We start from the raw sequence: 26,309 nt of genomic DNA, 5'->3' as shown, positions 1-26,309 counted from the left end.
TTGGCTTCAGTACGTGTGGCCCTCAGCATGGGACCTCAGCTTCCTCTTAGAGCTGAGGGGTGGCCCTGTGCAAGCTGTGACTGGCAGGGGGGTTAGAGGGAAAAGAGGTGGGGAAATGAACAACTAGTGACCCTTTTCTTGTCCCTGTGTCGTAACTTAACCTAGCCCTCATGATCCCTGAGTCATTTCAGAGGACCAATCCTGTCTTCTCCTTTCCCCACAGGATCCAGCATGGCTGACAAAGTTACTGAAGCTCAGACTACAGTAACAGCGCGGGAAAGAGAAGCTGTGACCATAGGCTGCACGTATGAAACCTCTCGGACTTATTATACTTTGTTCTGGTACAGACAGTTTCCCGGTGGAAGGATGGAATTCCTTATTCATCAGGATAGTAATAATGCAAATGCAAGGAGGGATCGCTACTCTGTAAACTTTCAAAAGGGAAAAAAAATCATCAGCCTCACCATCTCTTCCTTGTACCTGGCTGACTCAGCAAAGTATTTCTGTGTTCTCTGGGAAGATCACAGTGATAGAAATGATAGTAGAGGATAATCAAAAACCTTAGAGCTGCATTAAGGCAACCACCTGCTCAGAGGCTTAGAAAAATCCCATGAACCACAGACAGGAAGAAGGCAGGCACTGTGGTAGCACAGTTTAGACCTTCTGATGTAAACTTTCCTTCTATAAAATATGTTCCCTTATTTGAACTCAGTGTATGAAACTGCACTATTTCCTGAGATGCCCAAATACTATGTTTGTTCCTTGGGTTAAAATAAATCACAAAATCCTAAACAACTAGATTGAATGCACCCACTTATTCTGGGAAAATCAGAGGTAGTGTCTAATTCTTGAATTGTTGGATATTCAGATCTGAAGCTGTAGTAAAAACCATTCATGGGCTTTCCTGGTGGCTCGGTGGTAAAGAATCCACCTACAATGCAGGTGACAGGTTCTATCTCTGGCCCAGGGGGATCCCACATGGAGCGGGATAACTAATCCTGTTCGCCACAACTACTGAGCCAGCGCTCTAGAGCCCATGCCTCACACCAAGAGAAACCACTGCAATGAGAAGTCTGTGTATCACGACCAGAGAGTGGCCCCCTTTGCTGCAACTAGAGAAGCCTGTGCAAGATAATGAAGATCCAGCACAGCCAAAAATTTTAAAAATAGTCTAAAAAAAAAATTCACTTCTCTTTCAATATCATCCTGATTTTAACGGTTCTTACAAATATAATAATGCATCTTATTACCTTGTGTAGTATATATGTGTATTTTATTTTAAAAAATTAAACACATAAATATAAGACTTTTTTGGAATCAAATAAATAAGTTACCAATCTTTTGAAAGACCTGGATGGTCAAAATCAGCTTTGCCTAAAACAAACTATGGTCATTATGGATTCACAATACAGTTAAACCTTGAACAAATCACATGGATTTGAACCTTGGTGGTCCACTTATACACAGCTTTTTTTTTTTTTTTTTTCAAAAATAAATACAACAGTACTACATGATCCTCGACTGACTGAACTGTGGGCACAAAACCTCAGATAATGGAGGAATCATGTGTAAGGAGGATCTACTACAAGTTACACACAGTTTTTTGACTCTGTGAAGGGCTACTCACCACCCCTGGACTCCTGCAATGTTTGAAAGTCAGTTGTATTTCTTCAGCTCTTAACAAATCCAGGTAGAGAAGACTGAGAAGTCTATTTACCAATATAGAAGTGATAGTCCTTAAGATGTGGCCAAAGGAGATAATGGAAAAAGAATATCCTTGAGCACTAAGTCAGAGAATGTGCAAAGCAATGAGCAAGCTAGCTCCTTACATAAAACACAATCAGAGTCTCATCAAAATAGGGTAAGAAATGCCACAACCAATTCCTCCTGGGACCGTAGACTTGCTTCACATCAGCGCTGTGTCTCTTCTCTTCCCAAGGGAACTTGGAATGATATAATCCAATGTCTTCTCCATAATGGTATACTTAGTATGTGGAGCTTACTTGTCTTTCTTCACTTGTTTGCTTTCTGCTTATTTGTCTTTTCATAGATCTTCACACCAAGAGACATCTGAGGAAGACTACAGGGTCTCAATTAGAGACCTTGCTTTTCCTCAAAAGGGGTGACTGAACAGGGTTTCTAAGCCATCTTGCTTAGAGAAGGAGTACCTGCCTCCTGCATAGGGAGAAGGGAGGAAATAAGTTCTTGGTTACAAGTGGGGAGCTCAACTATGGAGCGCATGATAGCTATTCGTCAGCACTGTATCCAGTTCCCTCTATACCAGCCATGCAGCAGAATTGCCTCCTGAAGACTCACAGAGCCATAGGACTTCCTTCAGCCAAAGAAATGTGAATAGAAACGGCATGTGTCACTTCACAATAGTGGCATTTAACTGTCTAGTTTAAATTTCAACCTTTACTTTCACAGACTGTGGTGATTGTTGAATTGTGTGTTGATACAATGTTTACAGAGGTTCAAATGTGAAAGCATTAACCATCACATGTAGTATAGCTGACCTGGGGAATCACTTTGATTCTAAATGAATTATGACTGTTTCATTAAGCCATAGATATTTGGAGTTGCTTATTATAACAGCATAACCTATCATAACTTGCATACCAAACTTACCTAAATACAGAAAAAAAGGAATAGGCACTGTAAAAGGACACCATAGTCTTGACACTAAAACTTGAATGAAGAAATTTTTTGCAAGGTATAAGATAGAGTCTTTCAATGAACAGAAACTCAAAACTTTTTAATGAAACATTAGCAAAACAATTAGAATTTTATATAAAAGCACCCACAACCAAGTTGGGCTCTATGTATACTTATTTAACACTTTAAATCAATTAAAGTAATAATTCACATTAATAAAAACATCAACACACAATCAATAAAAATTACACAAAAGTGTTAAATGTGTAATCATCATTCTCTCATTGTAAAGAAAGAAATTCCCAGCAACTTAGGAGTAAAAGAAAATCTTCTTCACTTTTGTAAAAGGTATATGCTATAAACATAAAGCAAATACCCAACATAATGGTGAAATGTTAAATCCTTTCTTTCAAGGAAGCCAGATAGCACTATTTCTGTTAAACAGTGTACTGGATCCTAGCTGGTATAGAAAGAATTTAAAAAGAAACAAAAGTTTTAGTAATTAGAAATCAAGGACTATCATATCACAAATATGATTGTGATATAAACAATGCAAAATAATCTACAAATTACTAAAGCAGTTTAGTAACATAATATTTAAAATTATATGTCATATGTAACTAACTAAAACTTAGAAATGAAATTTTTAAAAAATATTATCAAAAGCACATAAGAATCAATGTACTAAAAATAAGAATCAATATACTTAGGATTAAATTTGTAAAATATAGTTACAATACCACAGCATCAGTTCACTTCAGTCGATCAGTCGTGTCCGGCTCTTTGCGACCCCATGAATCGCAGCACGCCAGGCCTCCAAGTCCATCACCAACTCCCGGAGTTCACTCAAACTCATGTCCATCGAGTCGGTGATGCCATCCAGCCATCTCATCCTCTGTCATCCCCTTCTCCTCCTGCCCCCAATCCCTCCCAGCATCAGGGTCTTTTCCAATGAGTCAACTCTTCACATGAGGTGGCCAAAGTATTGGAGTTTCATCTTTAGCATCAGTCCTTCCCTTGAATACCCAGGACTGATTTCCTTTAGGATGGACTGGCTGGATCTTCTTGCAGTCCAAGGGACTCTCAAGAGTCTTCTCCAACACCACAGTTCAAAAGCATCAATTCTTCAGCACTCAGCTTTCTTCACAGTCCAACTCTCACATTTGACATCAAATAAGTTGTACTTAAAATGTACAATTTGATCATTTTTTACAAGGTATATAAGTGTGAAATCATTATTAGAATAAAGGTAAAAGCACATGCAGGACCCCAAAGTTCCTTGGTGGCCTTATTCTTTGTGGTCCTTTCTTTTTATTTATTTATTTTTTTATTTTTTTTAATTTTATTTTATTTTTAAACTTTACAATACTGTATTAGTTTTGCCAAATATCGAAATGAATCTGCCACAGGTATACATGTGTTCCCCATCCTGAACCCTCCTCCCTCCTCCCTCCCCATACCCTCCCTCTGGGTCGTCCCAGTGCACCAGCCCCAAACATGCAGTATTGTGCATCGAACCTGGACTGGTGACTCGTTTCATACATGATATTATACATGTTTCAATGCTATTCTCCCAAATCTCCCCACCCTCTCCCTCTCCCACAGAGTCCATAAGACTGATCTATACATCAGTGTCTCTTTTGCTGTCTCGTACACAGGGTTATTGTTACCATCTTTCTAAATTCCATATATATGTGTTAGTATACTGTATTGGTGTTTTTCTTTCTGGCTTACTTCACTCTGTATAATAGGTTCCAGTTTCATCCATCTCATTAGAACTGATTCAAATGTATTCTTTTTAATGGCTGAGTAATACTCCATTGTGTATATGTACCACTGCTTTCTTATCCATTCATCTGCTGATGGACATCTAGGTTGCCTCCATATCCTGGCTATTATAAACAGTGCTGCAATGAACATTGTGGTACACGTGTCTCTTTCCCTTCTGGTTTCCTCAGTGTGTATGCCCAGCAGTGGGATTGCTGGATCATAAGGCAGTTCTATTTCCAGTTTTTTAAGGAATCTCCACACTGTTCTCCATAGTGGCTGTACTAGTTTGCATTCCCACCAACAGTGTAAGAGGGTTCCCTTTTCTTCACACCCTCTCCAGCGTTTATTGCTTGTAGACTTTTGGATCGCAGCCATTCTGACTGGTGGGAAATGGTACCTCATAGTGGTTTTGATTTGCATTTCTCTGATAATGAGTGATGTTGAGCATCTTTTCATGTGTTTATTAGCCATCTGTATGTCTTCTTTGGAGAAATGTCTATTTAGTTCTTTGGCCCATTTTTTGATTGGGTCATTTATTTTTCTGGAGTTGAGCTGTAGGAGTTGCTTGTATATTTTTGAGATTAGTTGTTTGTCCGTTGCTTCACTTGCTATTATTTTCTCCCATTCTGAAGGCTGCCTTTTCACCTTGCTAATAGTTTCCTTTGATGTGCAGAAGCTTTTAAGTTTAATTAGGTCCAATTTGTTTATTTTTGCTTTTATTTCCAATATTCTGGGAGGTGGGTCATAGAGGATCCTGCTGTGATGTATGTCAGAGAGTGTTTTGCCTATGTTCTCCTCTAGGAGTTTTATAGTTTCTGGTCTTACATTTAGATCTTTAATCCATTTTGAGTTTATTTTTGTGTATGGTGTTAGAAAGTGTTCTAGTTTCATTCTTTTACAAGTGGTTGACCAGTTTTCCCAGCACCACTTGTTAAAGAGATTGTCTTTAATCCATTGTATATTCTTGCCTCCTTTGTCAAAGATAAGGTGTCCATATATGCGTGGATTTATCTCTGGGCTTTCTACTTTGTTCCATTGATCAATATTTCTGTCTTTGTGGCAGTACCATATTGTCTTGATAACTGTGGCTTTGTAGTAGAGCCTGAAGTCAGGTAGGTTGATTCCTCCAGTTCCATTCTTCTTTCTCAAGATAGCTTTGGCTATTCGAGGTTTTTTGTATTTCCATACAAATTGAGAAATTATTTGTTCTAGCTCTGTGAAGAATGCCATTGGTAGCTTGATAGGGATTGCATTGAATCTATAAATTGCTTTAGGTAGTATACTCATTTTCACTATATTGATTCTTCCAATCCATGAACATGGTCTATTTCTCCATCTATTAGTGTCCTCTTTGATTTCTTTCACCAGTGTTTTATAGTTTTCTATATATAGGTCTTTAGTTTCTTTAGGTAGATATATTCCTAAGTATTTTATTCTTTCCATTGCAATGGTGAGTGGAATTGTTTCCTTAATGTCTCTTTCAGTTTTCTCATTATCAGTGTATGGGAATGCAAGGGATTTCTGTGTATTGATTTTATATCCTGCAACTTTACTATAATCATTGATTAGTTCTAGTAATTTTCTGGTGGAGTCTTTAGGGTTTTCTATGTAGAGGATCATGTCATCTACAAACAATGAGAGTTTTACTTCTTTTCCAATTTGGATTCCTTTTATTTCTTTTTCTGCTCTGATTGCTATGGCCAAAACTTCCAAAACTATGTTGAATAGTAATGGTGAAAGTGGGCACCCTTGTCTTGTTGCTGACTTTAGAGGAAATGCTTTCAATTTTTCACCATTGAGGATAATGTTTGCTGTGGGTTTGTCATATATAGCTTTTATTATGTTGAGGTATGTTCCTTCTATTCCTGCTTTCTGGAGAGTTTTTATCATAAATGGATGTTGAATTTTGTCAAAGGCTTTCTCTGCATCTATTGAGATAATCATATGGTTTTTATTTTTCAATTTGTTAATGTGGTGTATTATATTTATTGATTTGTGGATATTGAAGAATCCTTGCATCCCTGGGATAAAGCCCACTTGGTCATGGTGTATGATATTTTTGATGTGTTGTTGGATTCTGATTGCTAGAATTTTGTTAAGGATTTTTGCATCTATGTTCATCAGTGATATTGGCCTGTAGTTTTCTTTTTTTGTGGCATCTTTGTCAGGTTTTGGTATTAGGGTGATGGTGGCCTCATAGAATGAGTTTGGAAGTTTACCTTCCTCTGCAATTTTCTGGAAGAGTTTGAGCAGGATAGGTGTTAGCTCTTCTCCAAATTTTTGGTAGAATTCAGCTGTGAAGCCGTCTGGACCTGGGCTTTTGTTTGCTGGAAGATTTTTGATTACAGTTTCAATTGCCGTGCTTGTGGTGGGTCTGTTAAGATTTTCTATTTCTTCCTGGTCGAGTTTTGGAAAGTTGTACTTTTCTAAGAATTCGTCCATTTCTTCCACGTTGTCCATTTTATTGGCATATAATTGTTGATAGTAGTCTCTTATGATCCTTTGTATTTCTATGTTGTCTGTTGTGATCTCTCCATTTTCATTTCTAATTTTATGGATTTGATTTTTCTCCCTTTGTTTCTTGATGAGTCTGGCTAATGGTTTGTCAATTTTATTTATCCTCTCAAAGAACCAGCTTTTGGCTTTGTTGATTTTTGCTATGGTCTCTTTTGTTTCTTTTGCATTTATTTCTGCCCTAATTTTTAAGATTTCTTTCCTCCTACTAACCCTGGGGTTCTTCGTTTCTTCCTTTTCTAGTTGCTTTAGGTGTAGGGTTAGGTTATTTATTTGACTTTTTCCTTGTTTCTTTAGGTATGCCTGTATTGCTATGAACTTTCCCCTTAGGACTGCTTTTAAAGTGTCCCACAGGTTTTGAGTTGTTGTGTTTTCATTTTCATTAGTTTCTATGCAAATTTTGATTTCTTTTTTATTTCTTCTGTGATTTGTTGGTTATTCAGCAGGGTGGTGTTCATTCTCCATATGTTGGAATTTTTAATAGTTTTTCTCCTGTAATTGAGATCTAATCTTACTGCATTGTGGTCAGAAAAGATGCTTGGAATGATTTCTATTTTTTTTAATTTAGCAAGGCTAGATTTATGGCCCAGGATGTGATCTATCCTGGAGAAGGTTCCATGTGCGCTTGAGAAAAAGGTGAAATTCATTGATTTGGGATGAAATGTCCTATAGATATCAATTAGGTCTAACTGGTCTATTGTATCGTTTAACGTTTGTGTTTCCTTGTTAATTTTCTGTTTAGTTGATCTATCCATAGTTGTGAGTCGGGTATTATAGTCTCCCACTATTATTGTGTTATTGTTAATTTCTCCTTTCATACTTGTTAGCATTTGTCTTACATATTGCGGCGCTCCCGTGTTGGGTGCATATATATTTATAATTGTTATATCTTCTTCTTGGATTGATCCTTTGATCATTATGTAGTGACCATCTTTGTCTCTTTTCACAGCCTTTGTTTTAAAGTCTATTTTATCTGATATGAGTATTGCTACTCCTGCTTTCTTTTGGTCCCTATTTGCATGGAAAATCTTTTTCCAGCCCTTCACTTTCAGTCTGTATGTGTCCCTTGTTTTGAGGTGGGTCTCTTGTAGACAACATATGTAGGGGTCTTGTTTTTGTATCCATTCAGCCAGTCTTTGTCTTTTGGTTGGGGCATTCAACCCATTTACATTTAAGGTAATTACTGATAAGTATGATCCCGTTGCCATTTATTTATTGTTTTGGGTTCGAGTTTATACACCGTTTTTGTGTTTCCTGTCTAGAGAATATCCTTTAGTATTTGTTGGAGACCTGGTTTGGTGGTGCTGAATTCTCTCAGCTTTTGCTTGTGTGAGAAGCTTTTGATTTCTCCTTCATATTTGAATGAGATCCTTGCTGGATACAATAATCTGGGCTGTAGGTTATTTTCTTACATCACTTTAAGTATGTCTTGCCATTCCCTCCTGACTTGAAGAGTTTCTATTTAAAGATCAGCTGTTACCCTTATGGGAATTCCCTTGTGTGTTATTTGTTGTTTTTCACTTGCTGCTTTTAATATTTGTTCTTTGTGTTTGATCTTTGTTAATTTGATTAAACATGTGTATTGGGGTGTTTCACCTTGGGTTTATCCTGTTTGGGATTCTCTGTGTTTCTTGGACTTGGGTGATTATTTCCTTCCCCATTTTAGGGAAGTTTTCAACTATTATCTCTTCACGTATTTTCTCATGGTCTTTCTTTTTGTCTTCTTCTTCTGGGACCCCTATGATTCGAATGTTGTAGCGTTTAATATTGTCCTGGAGGTCTCTGAGATTGTCCTCATTTCTTTTAATTCGTTTTTCTTTTATCCTCTCTGATTCATTTATTTCTACCATTCTATCTTCTAATTCACTAATCCTATCTTCTGCCTCTGTTATTCTACTATTTGTTGCCTCCAGAGTGTTTTTAATTTCATTTATTGCATTATTCATTTTATATTGACTCTCTTTTATTTCTTCTAGGTCCTTGTTAAACCTTTCTTGCATCTTCTCAATCTTTATCTCCAAGCTATTTATCTGTGATTCCATTTTGATTTCAAGATTTTTGATCAATTTCACTATCATTATTCGGAATTTTTTATCAGGTAGATTCCCTATCTCTTCCTCTTTTGTTTGGTTTGGTGGGCATTTATCCTGTTCCTTTATCTGCTGGGTATTCCTCTGTCTCTTCATCTTGTTTAAATTGCTGAGTTTGGGGTGTCCTTTCTGTATTCTGGCAGTTTGTGGAGTTCTCTTTATTGTGGCATTTCCTTGCTCTGTGTGGGTTTGTACAGGTGGCTTGTCAAGGTTTCTTGGTTAGGGAAGCTTGTGTCAGTGTTCTGGTGGGTGGAGCTGTATTTCTTCTCTCTGGAGTGCAATGAAATGTTCAGTAATGAATTATGGGATGTCTATGGTTTTGGGGTGACTTTGGGCTGCCTGTATCTTGGAGCTCAGGGCTGAGTTCCTTGTTGCTGGAGAATTTGCTTGGTATGTCTTGCCCTGAAACTTGTTTCACCCAGAGAGGTTTACAGCGTTATATGGAGAAGAGAAGAGTGAGGAGGGAGTTAGAGGTGACCCGAATAAGATGAGGTGGAATCAATAGAGGAGAGAGTGGGCTATTCACTAATCTCTTCCTTATGTGCACTCCACAACTGGACCGCTCAGAGTTGTTCATAGAGTTATACAGAGAAGAGAAGAAGGAGGAAGGTGGCAGAGGTGGCCAGGAGGATAAATGGGGGGAAAGAAAAGGAGGGAGACAGATCCAGCCAGTAATCAGTTCCCTAAGTGTTCTCCACCGTCTGGAACACACAGAAATTCACAGAGTTGGGTAGAGTAGAGAGGGGTTAGGGAGGAGACACAGGCGACCTAGTGGAGAAAAAGGAGAGTCCAAAGGGAGAGAGAGCAGTTAAGCCAGTAATCTCGCACCCTAGTGAAAAATGGGTACTGAAGATTGTGTTCTTAAAGGTACAAAATTGGTAACAAATACATAAAAGCAAAAATTAAAAATCTAGAGTAGAGTTTGGAATTTCAAAACTACGATGTTAAAGAAAAGAAGAAGGAAAAGAAAGAGAGAAAAAATGAACAAACAAAAACAAACAAGGTCTCAAAAATTATAAAGAAAATATATGTACAAAATTGATAACTAATACCAAAAAGCAAAAGTTAAAAATCTAGAGTAGAGTTTGGAATTTCAAAAATACAATGTTAAAAAAAGAAGAAGAAAAAGAAAGAGAGAGGAAAAAAAAAACCAAACAAGAACAAACAAAGTCGCATAAATTATAAAAAAAAAAAAAATACAGGTACAAAGTTGATAACAAATACCAAAAAGCATAAATGAAAAATCTAGAGTAGAGTTTGGAATTTCAGATATACAATGTTATTTTAAAAAAGAAGAGAAAGAAACAGAGAAAAAGAAAAAGAAAAAAAGAAAAAAGGGTCACAGAAATTATATAAAAACAAAAACAAAAAAAAACTATAGGTACAAAATTGATAACAAATACTAAAAAGCTAAAATTAAAAATCTAGAGTAGAGTTCGGAATTTCAAAAATACAATGTTAAAGAAAAGAAGGGAAAAAAAGGTCAAAAAATTATTAAAAAATATATATATATGTATGAAGTTTGCTTTAAAAAAAATAGGGTCTTTTTTTTTTCTTTGCAAAGTAATCAGTTATAAAAGTGGAAATTAAAGGAATAATAGAGGACTTTAAAACTTTTTTTTTAATTAAAAAAAATAATTAAAAAAAAAAAGAAACAAAGAATGATCGTACAAATAGTAAAAATATATCTAGGACTTTCTCCGGTTTTCTTGTGAGTATTGTGAGTTCCGTTCATTTTTGGCTAGTTCCTTGGTCTGACTTATATTTCTCAAGAGCTATAGGCCCCTTCCTATGTAGATGGTAGTAACCACAGGGTTTTAATCTATTGCCTGTAGCTTCCAAGGTGGTTCCCTCTGTTATAGCTTCTTCTGTTTGCTGGTCTCTTCAGTGTCTGGTTTCCGCCCTGACACAAAGGGGACGGTGGAGGACACTTTTTTTTTTTTTTAAGGCCACTTGTTCAGTCGCGCTGAGGGGAGGTACGGAGGGATGCTGCAAACAAATAACACTGGCGTGTGCTCACAGTGCCTCAGCCACACTGGGTCTGCCCCCCCCCGTTCACAGCGCGTGTAGCCTCTCTGCCCACTGCTGCTCAGGCTCTAGGTTGCTCCGCCGCGAACCATCCGCGGCTGGCCCTGGGCTGCCTGTACTTCCCAGGAACAAGCCGCTCAGGTTCAGGCACTCGGGTAGTCCTCAGAGGCGCAGACTCTCGGTTGGGCCTGCGTTTTGTGCCCTTCCCAGATCCGAGAAGCTCAGGTGATGAGGTGTTTTGCGCACGCGATTGCTGCGACTTATTGCCTCCTCGCCACTCGGTTATCTAGTTGTGCACCAGCACACCTTCTCAGGCAGATGTTGACCGTCCAGACCCCCAAGAATTTTAGATAGCAAAGAAGCCTGCTTACAGTTTTATAGATAATGTCTCTCTGGGGCTGCGATTGTCCCCTTCCGGCTCTGCCTGCCTATCACCAGAGGGGGATGGTCTGCCGCCGGCTATCTCTGTTCAGTCCTTTGTTCCATGCATGGGCCTGGCGGTGTCATAGGTTAGGGCTGGCTTTTCGCGTGGTAGATATCCCACAGTCTGGTTTGCTAGCCCAAATTATTTCGCTCAGATAGCGCTTGGGGTATTCAGGCCAGATTCTTGCGATGCAGCCCGCACAGCGCCTCCCCGCCCAGCCCCCGCTTGCTAATGGCGGATGCAGGCATCTGCGCTGCTTCTCCGCTGGGGGAGTTACCGTAGGGCTCGCAATGTGTGGGTTTTAATTATTTATTTTTCCTCCCTGTTATGTTGCCCTCTGTGCTTCCAAGGCTTGGCACAGATTCGGCAGTGAGAAGGTTTCCTGGTGTTTGGAAACTTCTCTCTTTTAAGACTCCCTTCCCAGGACGGAACTCTGTCCCTCCCTCTTTTGTCCCTTTTTTTTTGTCTTTTATATTTTTTCCTACCGCCTTTCGAAGACTTGGGTTGCTTTTCTGGGTGCCTGATGTCCTCTGCCAGCATTCAGAAGTTGTTTTGTGGAATTTACTCGGCGTTTAAATGTTCTTTTGATGAATTTGTGGGGGAGAAAGTGTTCTCCCCGTCCTACTCCTCCGCCATCTTAGCTCCTCCCTTTGTGGTCCTTTTTAATCCCTCCTGTATATCTTCTTACCATGTCCCCCCTCCAATCCCCATTCAGTCTGAAGCAATCACTAGTCTGCTCTTTCTTTCTGTAGATCAGTGTGCATTTTCTCTAGTTTTATGTAAACAGAATCCTAGAGTATATATTTTCTCCTGTCTGGTTTCTTTGGGTATATTTATTTTGAGATTCATCCATGTTGTTGCATTTATCATAGTTCATTCCTTTGAATTGCTGAGTCGTATTCCATTGTGTAGTTACACCCCCCAAAAGTTTTCTCTTGCTCTTCTCCAACACCACAATTCAAAAGCATCAATTCTTCAGTGCTCAGCTTTCTTCACAGTCCAACTCTCACATCCATACATGACCCCTGGAAAAAACAATAGCCTTGACTAGACGGACCTTTGTTGGCAAAGTAATGTCTCTGCTTTTCAATATGCTATCTAGGTTGGTCATAACTTTTTTCCAAGGAGTAAGCATCTTTTAATTTCATGGCTGCAGTCACCATCTGCAGTGATTTTGGAGCCCAAAAATATAAAGTCTCACACTGTTTCCACTGTTTCCCCATCTATTTCCCATGAAGTGATGGGACCAGATGCCATGATCTTCGTTTTCTGAATGTTGAGCTTTAAGCCAACTTTTTCACTCTCCTCTTTTACTTTCATCAAGAGGCTTTTGAGTTCCTCTTCACTTTCTGCCATAAGGGTGGTGTCATCTGCATGGCTGAGGTATTTCTCCCGGCAATCTTGATTCCAGCTCGTGCTTCCTCCAGCCCAGCATTTCTCATGATGTACTCTGTGTATAAGTTAAATAAGCAGGGTGACAGTACACAACCTTGATGTACTCCTTTTCCTATTTGGAACCAGTCTGTTGTTCCATGTCCAGTTCTAACTGTTGCTTCCTGACCTGCATATAGGTTTCTCAAGAAGCAGGTCAGGTAGTCTGGTATTCCCATCTCTTTCAGAATTTTCCACAGTTTCTTGTGATCCACACAGTCAAAGGCTTTGGCATAGTCAATAAAGCAGAAATAGATGTTTCTCTGGAACTCTCTGGCTTTTTTGATGATCCAGCGGATGTTGGCAATTTGATCTCTGGTTCCTCTGCCTTTTCTAAAACCAGCTTGAACATCTGGAAGTTCACAGCATAGAAAACTATAAAAAATAATTTATAGTTGCATATAAATAAGTCCCTGGTGGCTCAGTTGGTATAGAATCTGCCTGCAATGCAGGAGACCTGGGTTTGATCCCTGGGTCAGGAAGATCCCCTGGAAAAGGCAGTGCAACCTACTCCAGTATTCTTCCCTGGAGAATTCCATGGGAAGAGGAGCCTGGAGGCTACTGTCCATGGGATCACAAAGAGTTGGACATAACTGAGTGACTAATACACACATATAAATGGGAGAATATACCATGTTCATGAATTAAAAGATGAGGCAAAAATGTGAGTCTTCTCACATTTTATAAATAAATTCAATGAAGTCCCCATCAGTCTCATCTCTGTGTATGTGTGTGTAATGGAAAAGCTAATTCAAAACTTTGTATTTTTTAAGAGGTCAAGATTATTTAAAGCACTCTGGAATGTAAAAAGCAAGACAAGGACTTCGTCTACCTTAAATATTAAGACTATGAAGTTAAAACTATGGTATGAGTGAAAGAATAGACAACTAGATACAGATTGTCAGCTCAAAGTATTATATTTGCCTCTCACATACAATCTCCAATCTTTCTCCTCCTTGCTCTCTGCCTCGGGAGACTGATCTGAGTGGACCACACCAATATGGCTCCTTTGAAATGAGTGCTCTTATAAAAGAGGCTCCAGAGAAATCGGTATGCAGGTCAGGAAACAGCAGTTAGAACTGGACATGGAACAACAAAGGTCTGTCTAGTCAAAGCTATGGCTTTTCCAGTAGTCATGTATAGATGAGCGAGCTGGACTATAAAAAAAGCTGAGTGCTGAAGAACTGATGCTTTTGAACTGTGGTGTTGGAGAAGACTCTTGAGAGTCCCTTGGACTGCAAGGAGATCCAACCAGTCCATCCTAAAGGAAATCAGTCCTGAATATTCATTGGAAGGACTGATGCTGAAGCTGAAGCTCAAATACTTTGGCCACCTGCTGAGAAGAACTGACTCATTTGAAAAGACCCTGATGCTGGAAGAGATTCAAGGCAGGAGGAGAAGGGGATGGATGAGAGGATGAGATGGTTTTATGCCATCACCGACTCAACGGACATGACTTTGAGTAAACTCTGGGAGTTGGTGATGGACGGGGAGGCCTGGCATGCTGCAGTCCATGGGGTCACGAAGAGTTGGACAGGACTGAGTGACTGAACTGAACTGAAAGACAGCCTTTGCCCCTTCTACCACATGAGGAGACAGCAAGCAGGCATCACCTATGAGCCAGGAAGCCAGTCCTCACTAGATACCCAATCTGCCAGTGCCTTGTTCTTGAATTTCCAGCCTCTAGAACTGTATGGGGGAAAAAATCTCTGTTGTTTCTAAACTACTCAGTCTGTGGTAATTTCATAAGGCAGTCCAAGTGGACTAAGACAGAGAGTAGATTAGTAGTTGCCTAGGTGTAATTTCATGAGGAGAAATGGTGAGTGTCTGCTAATGGTATAGGTTCCTTTAAGAGATTATGCAATGTTCTAAAATTGACTTTGGTGATGGCTGCACAATTCTGTGAATATACCAAAAAAAACACATTAAATTGTACAATTTAAACGGGTGAATTGAATTTTATGTGAATTGTATCACAAAGAAATTATTATGTAAAAACAAATCAACAAAAATAAAAAGTGCCACAATATTTATGGTTCTCTGTGCTTGGTCTGGATTGTCCATACCATCTGACCGTTGCAGTAATTAACACTAGATAAAAAGTTGTAACTTGAGCTTGACTTTTGTATTGTGTAACTAAATAATATAATGACTCTTAACTTTCATATTTCCTTCAGGACTTCCATTGTTTCTCTCATTTATATATTTATATTATATATGTTATTGTATATATTATATATACAGTATAACACAATAGTACTTATATAGCATAATAATTTTAAAAATATATATATTTCTATCATTTATATATTATACCAGCCTTAAATTTTAATTGTTAGTTTATAACCTGGCAAGCAGTAGATACACATTTAATGGTGATTAAATTGACATTGACTACACAACCACCAATCCATAGACTGCCACATTTTCAAAACCAAGTTTTCCCTTTCCTATATATGTGAATTTGCCCTTCTTTGTAGGATAAAAAATAAGAACTAGTGTGCTGTCTATTTGAATTTTCCTCTTAGGTTTGTTCTTGCATTTATCTTCACACACATAGTGGATACACAGCTGGATACTTGTGTTCAATTTATTTACCACAAAATTAGAAGCTTTGGTATGGAATAATTTTGAGAGTTACTCCATATAACTTTTCTTAGTACATATTAATTAATACATTCACCCAACAAATTAGTATTAAGTGCTTGCTGCTGCTGGTGCTGCTAAGTCGCTTCAGTTGTGTCCGACTCTGTGCGACCCCATAGACGGCAGCCCACCAGGCTCCCCTGTCTCTGGGATTCTCCAGGCAAGAACACTGGAGTGGGTTGCCATTTCCTTCTCCAATGCAGGAAAGTGAAAAGTGAAAGTGAAGTCACTCAGTCATGTCCGACTCTTAGCAACCCCGTGGACTGCAGCCTACCGGGCTTCTCCTCCCATGGGATTTTCCAGGCAAGCGTACTGGAGTGGGTTGCCATTAAGTGCTTAGCCTGTACCAAATCCTATGCTACAGATGAATAATGGGGCCTTTGGAAACTGCCCTCCAACATGGGAAGTTCAACACACTAAGGGAAGTAAAAGGCATTTGATTGAGGGGATTTAGAATTATTTCTGTGAGGAAAAAAATGTCACAGAAAGTGTTCTAAAATTCCCAAGTGACTGAAAATAATTCAATCTTTAGAGTACTATGTCAGGAAACCTTGCCACTAGAGGTCCAGAGGCAGCACCTGTGTGATACTTATTCTTAGAGCTGAAACACAAAGCCCCATTGGCTGCTGACTGACTTAAGTTCCTTTTCTTAGGAAAGGAGTTCATGTATGCAGTCACAAGATGGGGCTGTTACTCTGGAAAACCGAAGCTCCAACCAGGGTGAGGGAGAACCTATCAGTGAGTTATACAATGAATTTCCTTTCATCCTCTTCATCACCTTGTACTTCATAATCTCACATTGAGTTTCAAGGGCCTGGGTAACCCCCTTCCTAAATGCAAAGCAAAGAGCTGACCCACTCACAGGGAAAAAATGGAGAGAACGATTAATAGTTGAATTTTAGTGGCCAAATATCTGTTCCTAGAGTAGAGTAATAAGCTTAGTATTGCAGCTGAATAGGATGAGTAATCTTAATTTTATTCTATCCCATGGTCTTCCCTGATGGCTCAGACAGTAAAGAATCTGCCTGCAATGCGGGAGACCTGGGTTTCACCCCTGTGGTGGGAAGATCTCCTGGAGAAAGGAACAGCACTCGCTATAGTATTCTTGCCTGGAGAACTTCATGGACAGAGGAGCCTGGCAGCCTGTAGTCCATGGGGTCGAAAAGAGCTGGGCATGAAGTCAAGTGGGCCTTAGAAAGCATCACTATGAACAAAGCTAGTGGAGGTGACGGATTCCAGTTGAGCTATTTCAAAGCCTGAAAGATGATGCTGTGAAAGTGCTGCATTCAATATGCCAGCAAATTTGGAAAACTCAGCAGTGGCCACAGGACTGGAAAAGGTCAGTTTTCATTCCAATCCCAAAGAAAGGCAATGCCAAAGAATGCTCAAACTACTGCACAATTGCACTCATCTCACATGCTAGTAAAGTAATGCTCAAATTCTTCAAGCCAGGCTCCAGCAGTACATGAACCATGAACTTCCAGATGTTCAAGCTGGTTTTAGAAAAGGCAGAGGAACCAGAGATCAAATTGCCAACATCTGATGGATCATCAAAAAAGCCAGAGAGTTCCAGAAAAACATCTATTTCTGCTTTATTGACTATGCCAAAGCCTTTGACTGTGTGGATCACAAGAAACTATGGAAAATTCTGAAAGAGATGGGAATACCAGACCACCAGACCTGCCTCTTGAGAAATCTGTATGCAGATCAGGAAGCAGCAGTTAGAATTGGACATGGAAAAACAAACTGCTTCCAAATAGGAAAAGGAGTACATCAAGGCTGTATATTGTCACCCTGCTTATTTAACTTCTATGCAGAGTACATCATGAGAAACGCTGGGCTGGAAGAAGCACAAGCTGGAATCAAGATTCCCGGAAGAAATATCAATAACCTCAGATATGCAGGTTATTGGCAGAAAGTGAAGAGGAACTCAAAAGCCTCTTGATGAAAGTGAAAGAGGAGAGTGAAAAAGTTGGCTTAAAGCTCAACATTCAGAAAACGAAAATCATGGCATCTGGTCCCATCACTTCATGGGAAATAGATGGGGAAACAGTGGAAACAGTGTCAGACTTTACTTTTTTGGGCTCCAAAATCACTGCAGATGGTGATTGCAGCCATGAAATTAAAAGATGCTTACTCCTTGGAAGGAAAGATATGACCAACCTAGATAGCATATTGAAAAGCAGAGACATTACTTTGCCAACAAAGGTCCGTCTAGTCAAGGCTATGGTTTTTCCAGTGGTCATGTATGGATGTGAGAGTTGGACTGTGAAGAAAGCTGAAGAATTGATGCTTTTAACTATGGTGTTGGAGAAGACTCTTGAGAGTCTTGGACTGCAAGGAGATCCAACCAGTTCATCCTAAAGGAAATCAGTCCTGGGTGTTCATTGGAAGGACTGATGCTAAAGCTGAAATCCAATACTTTGGCCACCTCATGCGAAGAGTTGACTCATTGGAAAAGACCCTGATGCTGGGAGGGATTGGGGGCAGGAGGAGAGGGGGATGGCAGAAGATGAGATGGCTGGATGGCATCACCAACTCGATGGACATGAGTTTGAGTGAACTCCAGGAGTTGGTGTTGGACAGGGAGGCCTGGCGTGCTGCGATTCATGGGGTCACAAAGAGTCAGACAGGACTGAGCGACTGAACTGAACCGATGCCTCAATAAAGCAGGTTTTAAAAGAATGAAATAAAAAACAGACCCAATGTTAAGAAACAATTCTACAGAGAGCAGAATTTTTCACTTTTTAAAATTTACAAAGGGGAAACTTTCAAGCAGGCAAGGGTAACAGCACATTTTTCTAAATCTCATAAAATAACATATTCTGTTGCAATGTGTTGTGCTGTGCTTACATGCTTAGTTCAGCCCCTCAGTCATGTCTGACTCTTTGCGATCCCATGAACCACAGCACGCCAGGCCTCCCTGTCCATCACCAACTCCCAGAGTCCACCCAAACCCTTGTCCATTGAGTCAGTGATGCCATCCAACCATCTCATCCTCTGTAGTCCCTTTCTCCTCCTGCCCTCAATCTTTCCCAGCATCAGGGTCTTTTCAAATGAGTCAGCTCTTCACATCAGGTGGCCAAAGTATTGGAGTTTGAGCTTCAGCCGCAGTCCTGCCGATGAACATCCAGGACTTGTTGGATGGACTAGTTGGATCGCCTTGCAGTCCAAGGGACTCTCAAGAGTCTTCTCCAACACCACAGTTCAAAAGCATCAATTCTTCGGCATTCAGCTTTCCTTATAGTCCAACTCTCACATCCATACATGACCAATGGAAAAACCATAGCCTTGACTAGATGGACCTTTGTTGACAAAGTAATGTCTCTGCTTTTTAATATGCTATCTAGGTTGCACATAACGTTCCTTCCAAGGAGTAAGCGTCTTAATTTCATGGCTGCAATCACCATCTGCAGTGATTTTGGAGCCCAGAAAAATGAAGTCTGATACTGTTTCCACTGTTTCCCCATCTATTTCCCATGAAGTGATGGGACCAGATGCTATGATCTTAGTTTTCTGAATGTTGAGCTTTAAGCCAACTTTTTCACTCTCCTCTTTCACTTTCATCAAGAGACTCTTTAGTTCTTCTTCACTTTCTGCCATAAGGGTGGTGTCATCTGCATATCTGAGGTTATTGATCCTGTCCAACTCTTTGTGACCATATGAACTGTAGCCCATCAGGCTCTTCTGTCCATGGGATTCTCCAGGCAAGAATACTGGAGTGGATTTTCATGCCCTCCTTCAGAGGATTTTCCCAACCCAAGGATCAAACCCAGGTCTCCCTCACTGCAGGAAGATTCTTCACTATCTGAGCTATCTTTTGCAAAAAATACACGTAACTCATATATAATTTCTGAAAAGTTAGTAATTATTCAACATTTCTCAGTCTAGCCAAAGTATGGTAGTGTCTAAAAAGTATTTGAGTTCAGATTTCCACAGTGCTGGACAAACAAGAAACTAGGTCTGATCTCTGATTGATGCAGTCTCCTGCACAAATGAGATCTCTCAGAAGAGTCGTCATCCCTGAGCTAAAGTGACCTCTTCTAGGAAAGCCCATTCAAGAAAACCTGACTCAGCTGTGTCCTAAGAAATCAAGGGATGGAAGCTCTTCTGCAAGTACTCATAGGGACACTGGGGTTGCAGGCAGCCTGTGAGTATGTGGCTAAATGTAGGAGAGTTAGGAGATCATGACAACTTCCTGAGGGCAGGAACTGAGTCACATTCTGTCTTGGGAAGGCTGTTGAGACCCAGATACAAGTAGAAATAGACAGACTTTGATACTGATGTGGTAATGTTGCCGCCTGGAGAGAACAAGACAAGGTAAAGAAAAAACATTTCTAATATAATATGAGCTTGGACATTTTATGTGAATCATATATATATATATAAATTTTTTTTTTTTTACTTTATCTTTTTGAGCAGGCTGAGTATCCAAGAACTGGAGCACAGATCATGATCCCTGATCATCCAAGAGGAAAAAGATTTCACCATAAACTGCCATTCATCAGCGACCTCACATGCCTTATACTGGTACAGACAAAAGCATAGCGAAGGTCTGATATTCTTGGTGGTGCTATGGAAATTTAGGGGAGAAAAGAGTCAATGAAAAATAACTGCCAATTTGAATGAGAAAAAGGCAGCAAAGTTCCCTGCATATCACAACCTCCAGTCCAGTCACTTGGGCATCTACTCTGTAGGGGAGACCCACAGTGATTCCAGATCTTTACAGGCTGTCCCCAAACATACAGCTGGACCACAGATGCTCCCTGACACAGGGCTCCTGAGGGGTGGCTGGGACACTTGCCAGAATGAGAAGCCTAAGGAAGATGTTATTGCCTCATTCCTGAAAAAGGGGGATAAAGGAGTGAGAGCAAAGGAAGCTATACTTTCATTCTGAAATTTAATTTGACTTTTTGTTCTGGTAATTGTTACATTTTAGTGGGTAGAACCTCATGGGGTGAGAATAGCATGAATGTCAGTGATTGCTGCAATAACTATTCACAAATCTTGTGCTTTGATTGTCCCAAGGAGACTCTTTCCCATCTGTTATTCACACAACATGTTAATAGAAAGAAATTCTCAGTTATTTATTGGGTTCCTTGTGGCATATGAAAACTCTACCATGAGTACTAGAACAGCAAGATTGTCATACTGGGCAGAGTCAAGGGCAATATTTTCTTCTGAGTTTACATTGTAAATATAGAGATAGACAAATAGATGGGTAGATAGATGAGAGAGAGAGAGAGAAGAAGAGAAAAGACGTAGATCCATGCCTAATCTGCTCTTATACTTCTCCAACAACATGGCCTCACCTGTGCTCACCTCCCACGGGCTACAGCCCCCTCACCTGTGACTTAGCTTCACAAAGAAATAGGTCATACTCAGTCCTGTGGCAGAGCTCAATTTGCAGACTTTTTCCGTTTGTCTTGTTGCTGTTGATAAAAAGATCAGAACTTAGGGCCAGATGGAACGGAACTAAGACATGTAAATATTTTGTCTTTAGTTCTTCACCATCTCTGTGCCTTTATCTGCCTCCCTTCCATCTCTGCTCTTGCTTCTTACCAACCCCTCATGTACCCCAGTGACTCTCTACTTCCCCTGTTGTCCATTCAAAGCCTAATGTTTCTAGTCACTGAATTGCTTTCCAAAATCTTCTTTCACTTTATGGATTCCATTGTCAAATCAATCTGTAAAATGGAATGGTCTGTACTCTGTACTTCCATTTCAATACAACATGCTGGATTAGCTCTCCCAGATTGTATTCAAAAAGGGAAATGTTAGAGGAGATTGAAAAGAAGTCACCTCAAATGTTACACTTTTAGTTGCTGTGACAGTGTGGTAAGAAGGACATTTCATGGTAAAACAGTTTCCCACACTTTCAAACCATAGTGTAGGTCATGTGCCTGTGTGTAGGGCAGATCCCCTGAGCAAGGGTGCCAGCACCACAGTGTTGGTATTTTTTAGAAATACATTTTTATTCAAATTTGTTCAGAAGCATAATATACTACAAAAAGGAAAATGGATAAAGATTCTATTGCTTGACACTACACATAATAATTGGCAGCATCTGTTATGTAAGATGGATTTCATTTTCATAACAATCATGGAAATGATGGTATATAATACACATTTAAAGAACCATATTCATCTAGATCTAATATAGGAGAAGACATCGAATGGAGATATTATTACCTTCATTTTGCTGATGAGAAAACTGAGAGGCAGAAAAATTCCCATCAAGGAACGTTTCTGACAACTTGAATTCTGGGGAAACACAGGAGATCCACAGCCACTCCAGAGACACAGAGGCCACTCGCCCATCTTGTGGTTGGTCCTCACCTCCACTGTCTTCCTTTCATTAGGTGCCATTACCAAATTTTTTCTCATAGTCATTGCCCACTGACCTGGAAACTGGAGACAGGTGACGCTTTGCACCCACTTACCCAAACTGCCTATCGGAAAATGGTGAAACCTGGGTCATTTTGCTTCTGACCCTGCCAGGTCCGTGAGCTAGACCTCTGTCGATTCCAAAACCTCTCCCCAGGGACAATATGTGCAGCCCTGAAGGTGTCAGTTTCCTGCACTCAAAACTGGCTCACTGGTTGTTACTTCATTTTGTTTTACTGGGGTTCCTGACTGGTATCTTTCTTCTTTTACAACTTGAAATAGAAATAATCCATTCTATTATTGCAGGGATTTTTTCCTGAATAAGCTCACTACAGGCATTTGTTATGCCTTGATTTTCTGGCTTAGCAATTCCAATTAGAACAGAATCCAAATAAATAAATTAGAATACACAGCAATGGTATTTCTTAGGTTGTTTAGGTTGTTATAGAAATATTTTGTTATTGCACACATAAAGTATTGTTGCACACTTTAGACATATATAACATATATCTTAGTAACCTGAGTGTTTTTTGTTTTTTTTTTTTTAATTTCCCTACAAATTACCACTAACAATCTGGGAGAGTGAGGATATATTCTTGGAAGTCTGGGAGATATGGTGCCCTATATGTATGAAATTTCTCTGAAATCCTATGTTCATGGAATTCACATGTTACATTCTACTCTGTAATATAACCTTATTTGTTTCAATATATGAAAAAATGCTTTAAATTGATCATCTAGAATTGCATACCATGTTTATCCCAGTTTAATGTCACCCTCATACACCGCTAGCTGGCCTATTTTCCCTTAGAGGATAGAAATATATTGATAGAATTCTCAAGGAAATGGGGATGCATTCAAGGCTGAGGCAGCTGGTCTCATGGAAAACCGGAACAACAGCTCCTCATTGTTATTACAGCCACAGCCGTGGTGATCACAAAAAGATCAAGAGACCTAGTGATAAACCTCTCATCCTGTCATCTCTGAGCCTCCCACACCCCATTAAGATAGGAGTAGATTAATGCAAATTTGTTTTTATCTAATGAAGATGTTTCTGGTTTTTTGAAAATGCTTTTTGGTTTTTTTCTTAATGCATTTCTCCAATAAAATAATGCAGAGTCATTTAAAAAAGAAAGGTAAGGTTATCAGTATTTTTACTCGGTCAGAGACAGTGATTCATATTAAGAAGCCTACTACACAGTAAAAATAGAGAAGAGACAAGGTAAATATACAACCAGAAGTGATTCTCAGGCAAACCAAGACTTGTAATTGGAATTGATACTCGAAGGAGGAAAGGACACTCAGAAAATCTGAAGTGGAAATCCCTGCTCTCCTAAGTCTGAGGAGCATAGTGGGCTATAAAGACAGATACTTTGGTCATCAGGACATGGTGGAAGTTCATGAGGTCTTCCTCAGCTTCTCAGCCTAGAACATAGGAGGTTGAAATTCCAAGATAGGGAATCAAGTTTTTTTTAAAGCAAAATTTCCCCTCTAAAGCTTCATTTTGTAAAAATGATGTTTTGCTTATTCAGAGCTTTATTTTCTTCTTTTAAAAAAGTGCGAATGTTCACACCACTGCATTAATGAGCAATGGCAACCTTCTTCCTGCATCGTCTTTCCAAAGGTTTTTTCTCTTTTAGGTTTGTTTTGTTTATGTGTTTTTTGCCTCTGCCTTTCATATTAAGTGTGATTTTTCTCAAACGTCTAGTGATATCAGATGCTCATTCGCACTTTCTTGTGGTTTAGTTGTTATGTCCTGTCTCTTTTACAACCCCCTGGAGTGTAGCTCACCAGGCTCCAAGGGACTTTCCAGGCAAGGATACTGCAGCAGGTTGCCATTTCCTTCTCCAAGGGATCTTCCCAACCTGGGGATTGAACCTGTGCCTCCTGTATTGCAGGTTTGCCACTGAGCCACTTGAAAAGCCCAATTCATTTATACTTAATAGGTTATAAATCTGGGATTTGAGCAGAAGAAGATGGCCTCGCTTCATTCTCAGCTGAGACTGGCATCCCAGATTCTTAAGATCTTTTATTCAAAATCTTCAGAAAAATAGGCTTTCGACTTTCAAGGCACCTGGGGTTTTTTTTAGCATTTCCTTCATTGGGCCCTCAAGATTCAACTAATTGAATTCAGCTAATTCAGCTAATCCAGTTACCACTTCTCCGTCCACTCTAAATTCCCAAAACATCTCACCTGCTGTCATTTCTTGCTTATTGTATAAATCCTTTGGCATTCGTAACTTTAAAAAAAAAAATTTTTTTTTACTGTCATTTCCATAGGTTCTCAGAAAGAAACAGAAAAAAATACGTCTTTAGTTCATCATGCTTAGTATAAGAGTAGCTTTCACTGATTTTCTTAAGATATATTATAAGGTGCTCAGGGGAAGAGTTCCTGTCTTGCTAATGTCTCTGTTTCCTAGCAGATAGTGAGCACTCAGTAAGCACCCACCAAGTGAATGGGAGAAATAAGAGAATTGAGTTTTAAAAACCTCTCAGACAGCAATCTAGCGACTAGCCACAAGGGGGCACTGCCTGTGTTCATATTAACTTTCAAGATTAGCTCAAAATTCAGAGAAACCTCCAGTTAGAGATCAGACAGGCTGATATACAGAACAGCATATATTTTAACATTACGACAGCATTCATAGTGTTCCTCTAAGCCCAGGGGAGTTTCTTGAAGCAAAAAAAAAAAAAAAAACCCTTTTAGGAAGTAATTTTTTTGCTGAAATAAGTGATAGGGATGTGCCTTGAAGATTTATTAATAATCCTATGGATGCACCTGACATGTGAGTATTGAGGGCTTCTGGACCTTACACAGGGAATTCTAAAGGGGTAGAAAATCTGTGAGAGAAGGAGGTGAGGTATAACTGGGTCTATGAAAAGAGAAACAGGAGAATCAGAGGGAGGGAGGAGGGGAGGGGGGAAGGAAGAAGAAAAGGGAAAAGCACAGAGCCAGGGCTGGGGAATTAGGGAAAAGAGTGTCCATTGCAGCTCTCAGAAAGGTGATCTGAAATGGTTTAGCCTATCTTTCTTTGATTTTCTAAATAGGTGTGAGTGCCCAACAGCTGAATCAGAGTCCTCAGTCTATGTCCATTCAGGAGGGAGAGGACGTCTCCATGAACTGCAATTCCTCAAGCATGTTAAACCTCTTGCTGTGGTACAAGCAGGATGCCGGAGAAGGCCCAATCCTACTAATAAAATTACTTAAGGGTGGTGAGTTGGCCAGAAATGGGAAACTGACTGCTCAGTTTGGAGGAACAAAAAAGGACAGCTTACTGAACATTTCGGCCTCTGAACCTAAAGATGCAGGCACCTACGTTTGTGCTGGCAGCACAGTGCTCCCCAAGCACCTGCAGCCTGCACTCAAACTGGCAATGAACACATCAGTCACCGTGCTTTCCCAGTTCCTGCTCTCTTGACATGAGATGCAACTGTGCGCATGACCCCTGCCCCTGCCCCCTGCCCTTCTGCTACTGCAAACTCATGTAGTCAAGGTGCATTACCTCTGCTTAATGAACACAACTCCTTTCTAATCTATAGAGTAGGTTTGCTTACTTATTTTGTCAGGATATAAAGAGAAAGGATCAATATACAATCACAATCAAATGTTTAGCATATTTCTCTTACAAATGGATAGATATTATGTAATGAATAGTAAATAACCACAAAGATCTAATGTACAGTATAATGAATTTAGACAAGATGTCCTTTTCTTTATAGGGGACTGGAATGCAAAAATAGGAAGTCAAGAAACACCTGGAGTAACAGGCAAATTTGGCCTTGGAATACGGAATGAAGCAGGGCAAAGACTAATAGAGTTTTGCCAAGAAAATGCACTGGTCAAACAAACACCCTCTTCCAACAACACAAGAGAAGACTCTATACATGGACATCACCAGATGGTCAACACCAAAATCAGATTGATTATATTCTTTGCAGCCAAAGATGGAGAAACTCTATACAGTCAACAAAAACAAGACCAGGAGCTGACTATGGCTCAGACCATGAACTCCTTCTTGCCAAATTCAGACTTAAATTGAAGAAAGGAGGGAAAACCACTAGACCACTCAGGTATGACCTAAATCAAATCCCTATTGATTATACAGTGGAAGTGAGAAATAGATTTAAGGGCCTAGATCTGATAGATAGAGTGCCTGATGAACTATGGAATGAGGTTCGTGACATTGTACAGGAGACAGGGATCAAGACCATCCCCATGGAAAAGAAATGCAAAAAAGTAAAATGGCTGTCTGGGGAGGCCTTACAAATAGCTGTGAAAAGAAGAGAAGTGAAAAGCAAAAGAGAAAAGGAAAGATATAAACATCTGAATGCAGAGTTCCTAAGAATAGCAAGAAGAGATAAGA

The 26,309-nt window shown here is 39.7% G+C and overlaps 1 gene segment (V, D, J or C); it reads left to right on the top strand.

Moving 5' to 3' along the window:
- The first annotated feature begins 2,230 nt into the window (after window positions 1-2,230).
- Window positions 2,231-25,364, top strand: LOC133255500 (T cell receptor alpha variable 35-like). The segment is given in 2 exon segments: window positions 2,231-2,261; window positions 24,994-25,364. Coding segments are annotated over 2 exon segments (402 nt in total).
- The last annotated feature ends 945 nt before the right edge of the window (window positions 25,365-26,309 follow it).

This window comes from Bos javanicus, chromosome 10 (assembly GCF_032452875.1).
Source record: "Bos javanicus breed banteng chromosome 10, ARS-OSU_banteng_1.0, whole genome shotgun sequence".
Taxonomy (NCBI): domain Eukaryota; kingdom Metazoa; phylum Chordata; class Mammalia; order Artiodactyla; family Bovidae; genus Bos; species Bos javanicus.
Note: the sequence above shows the minus strand (reverse complement) of the source record. Positions and strands in the feature narration are given on the sequence as shown.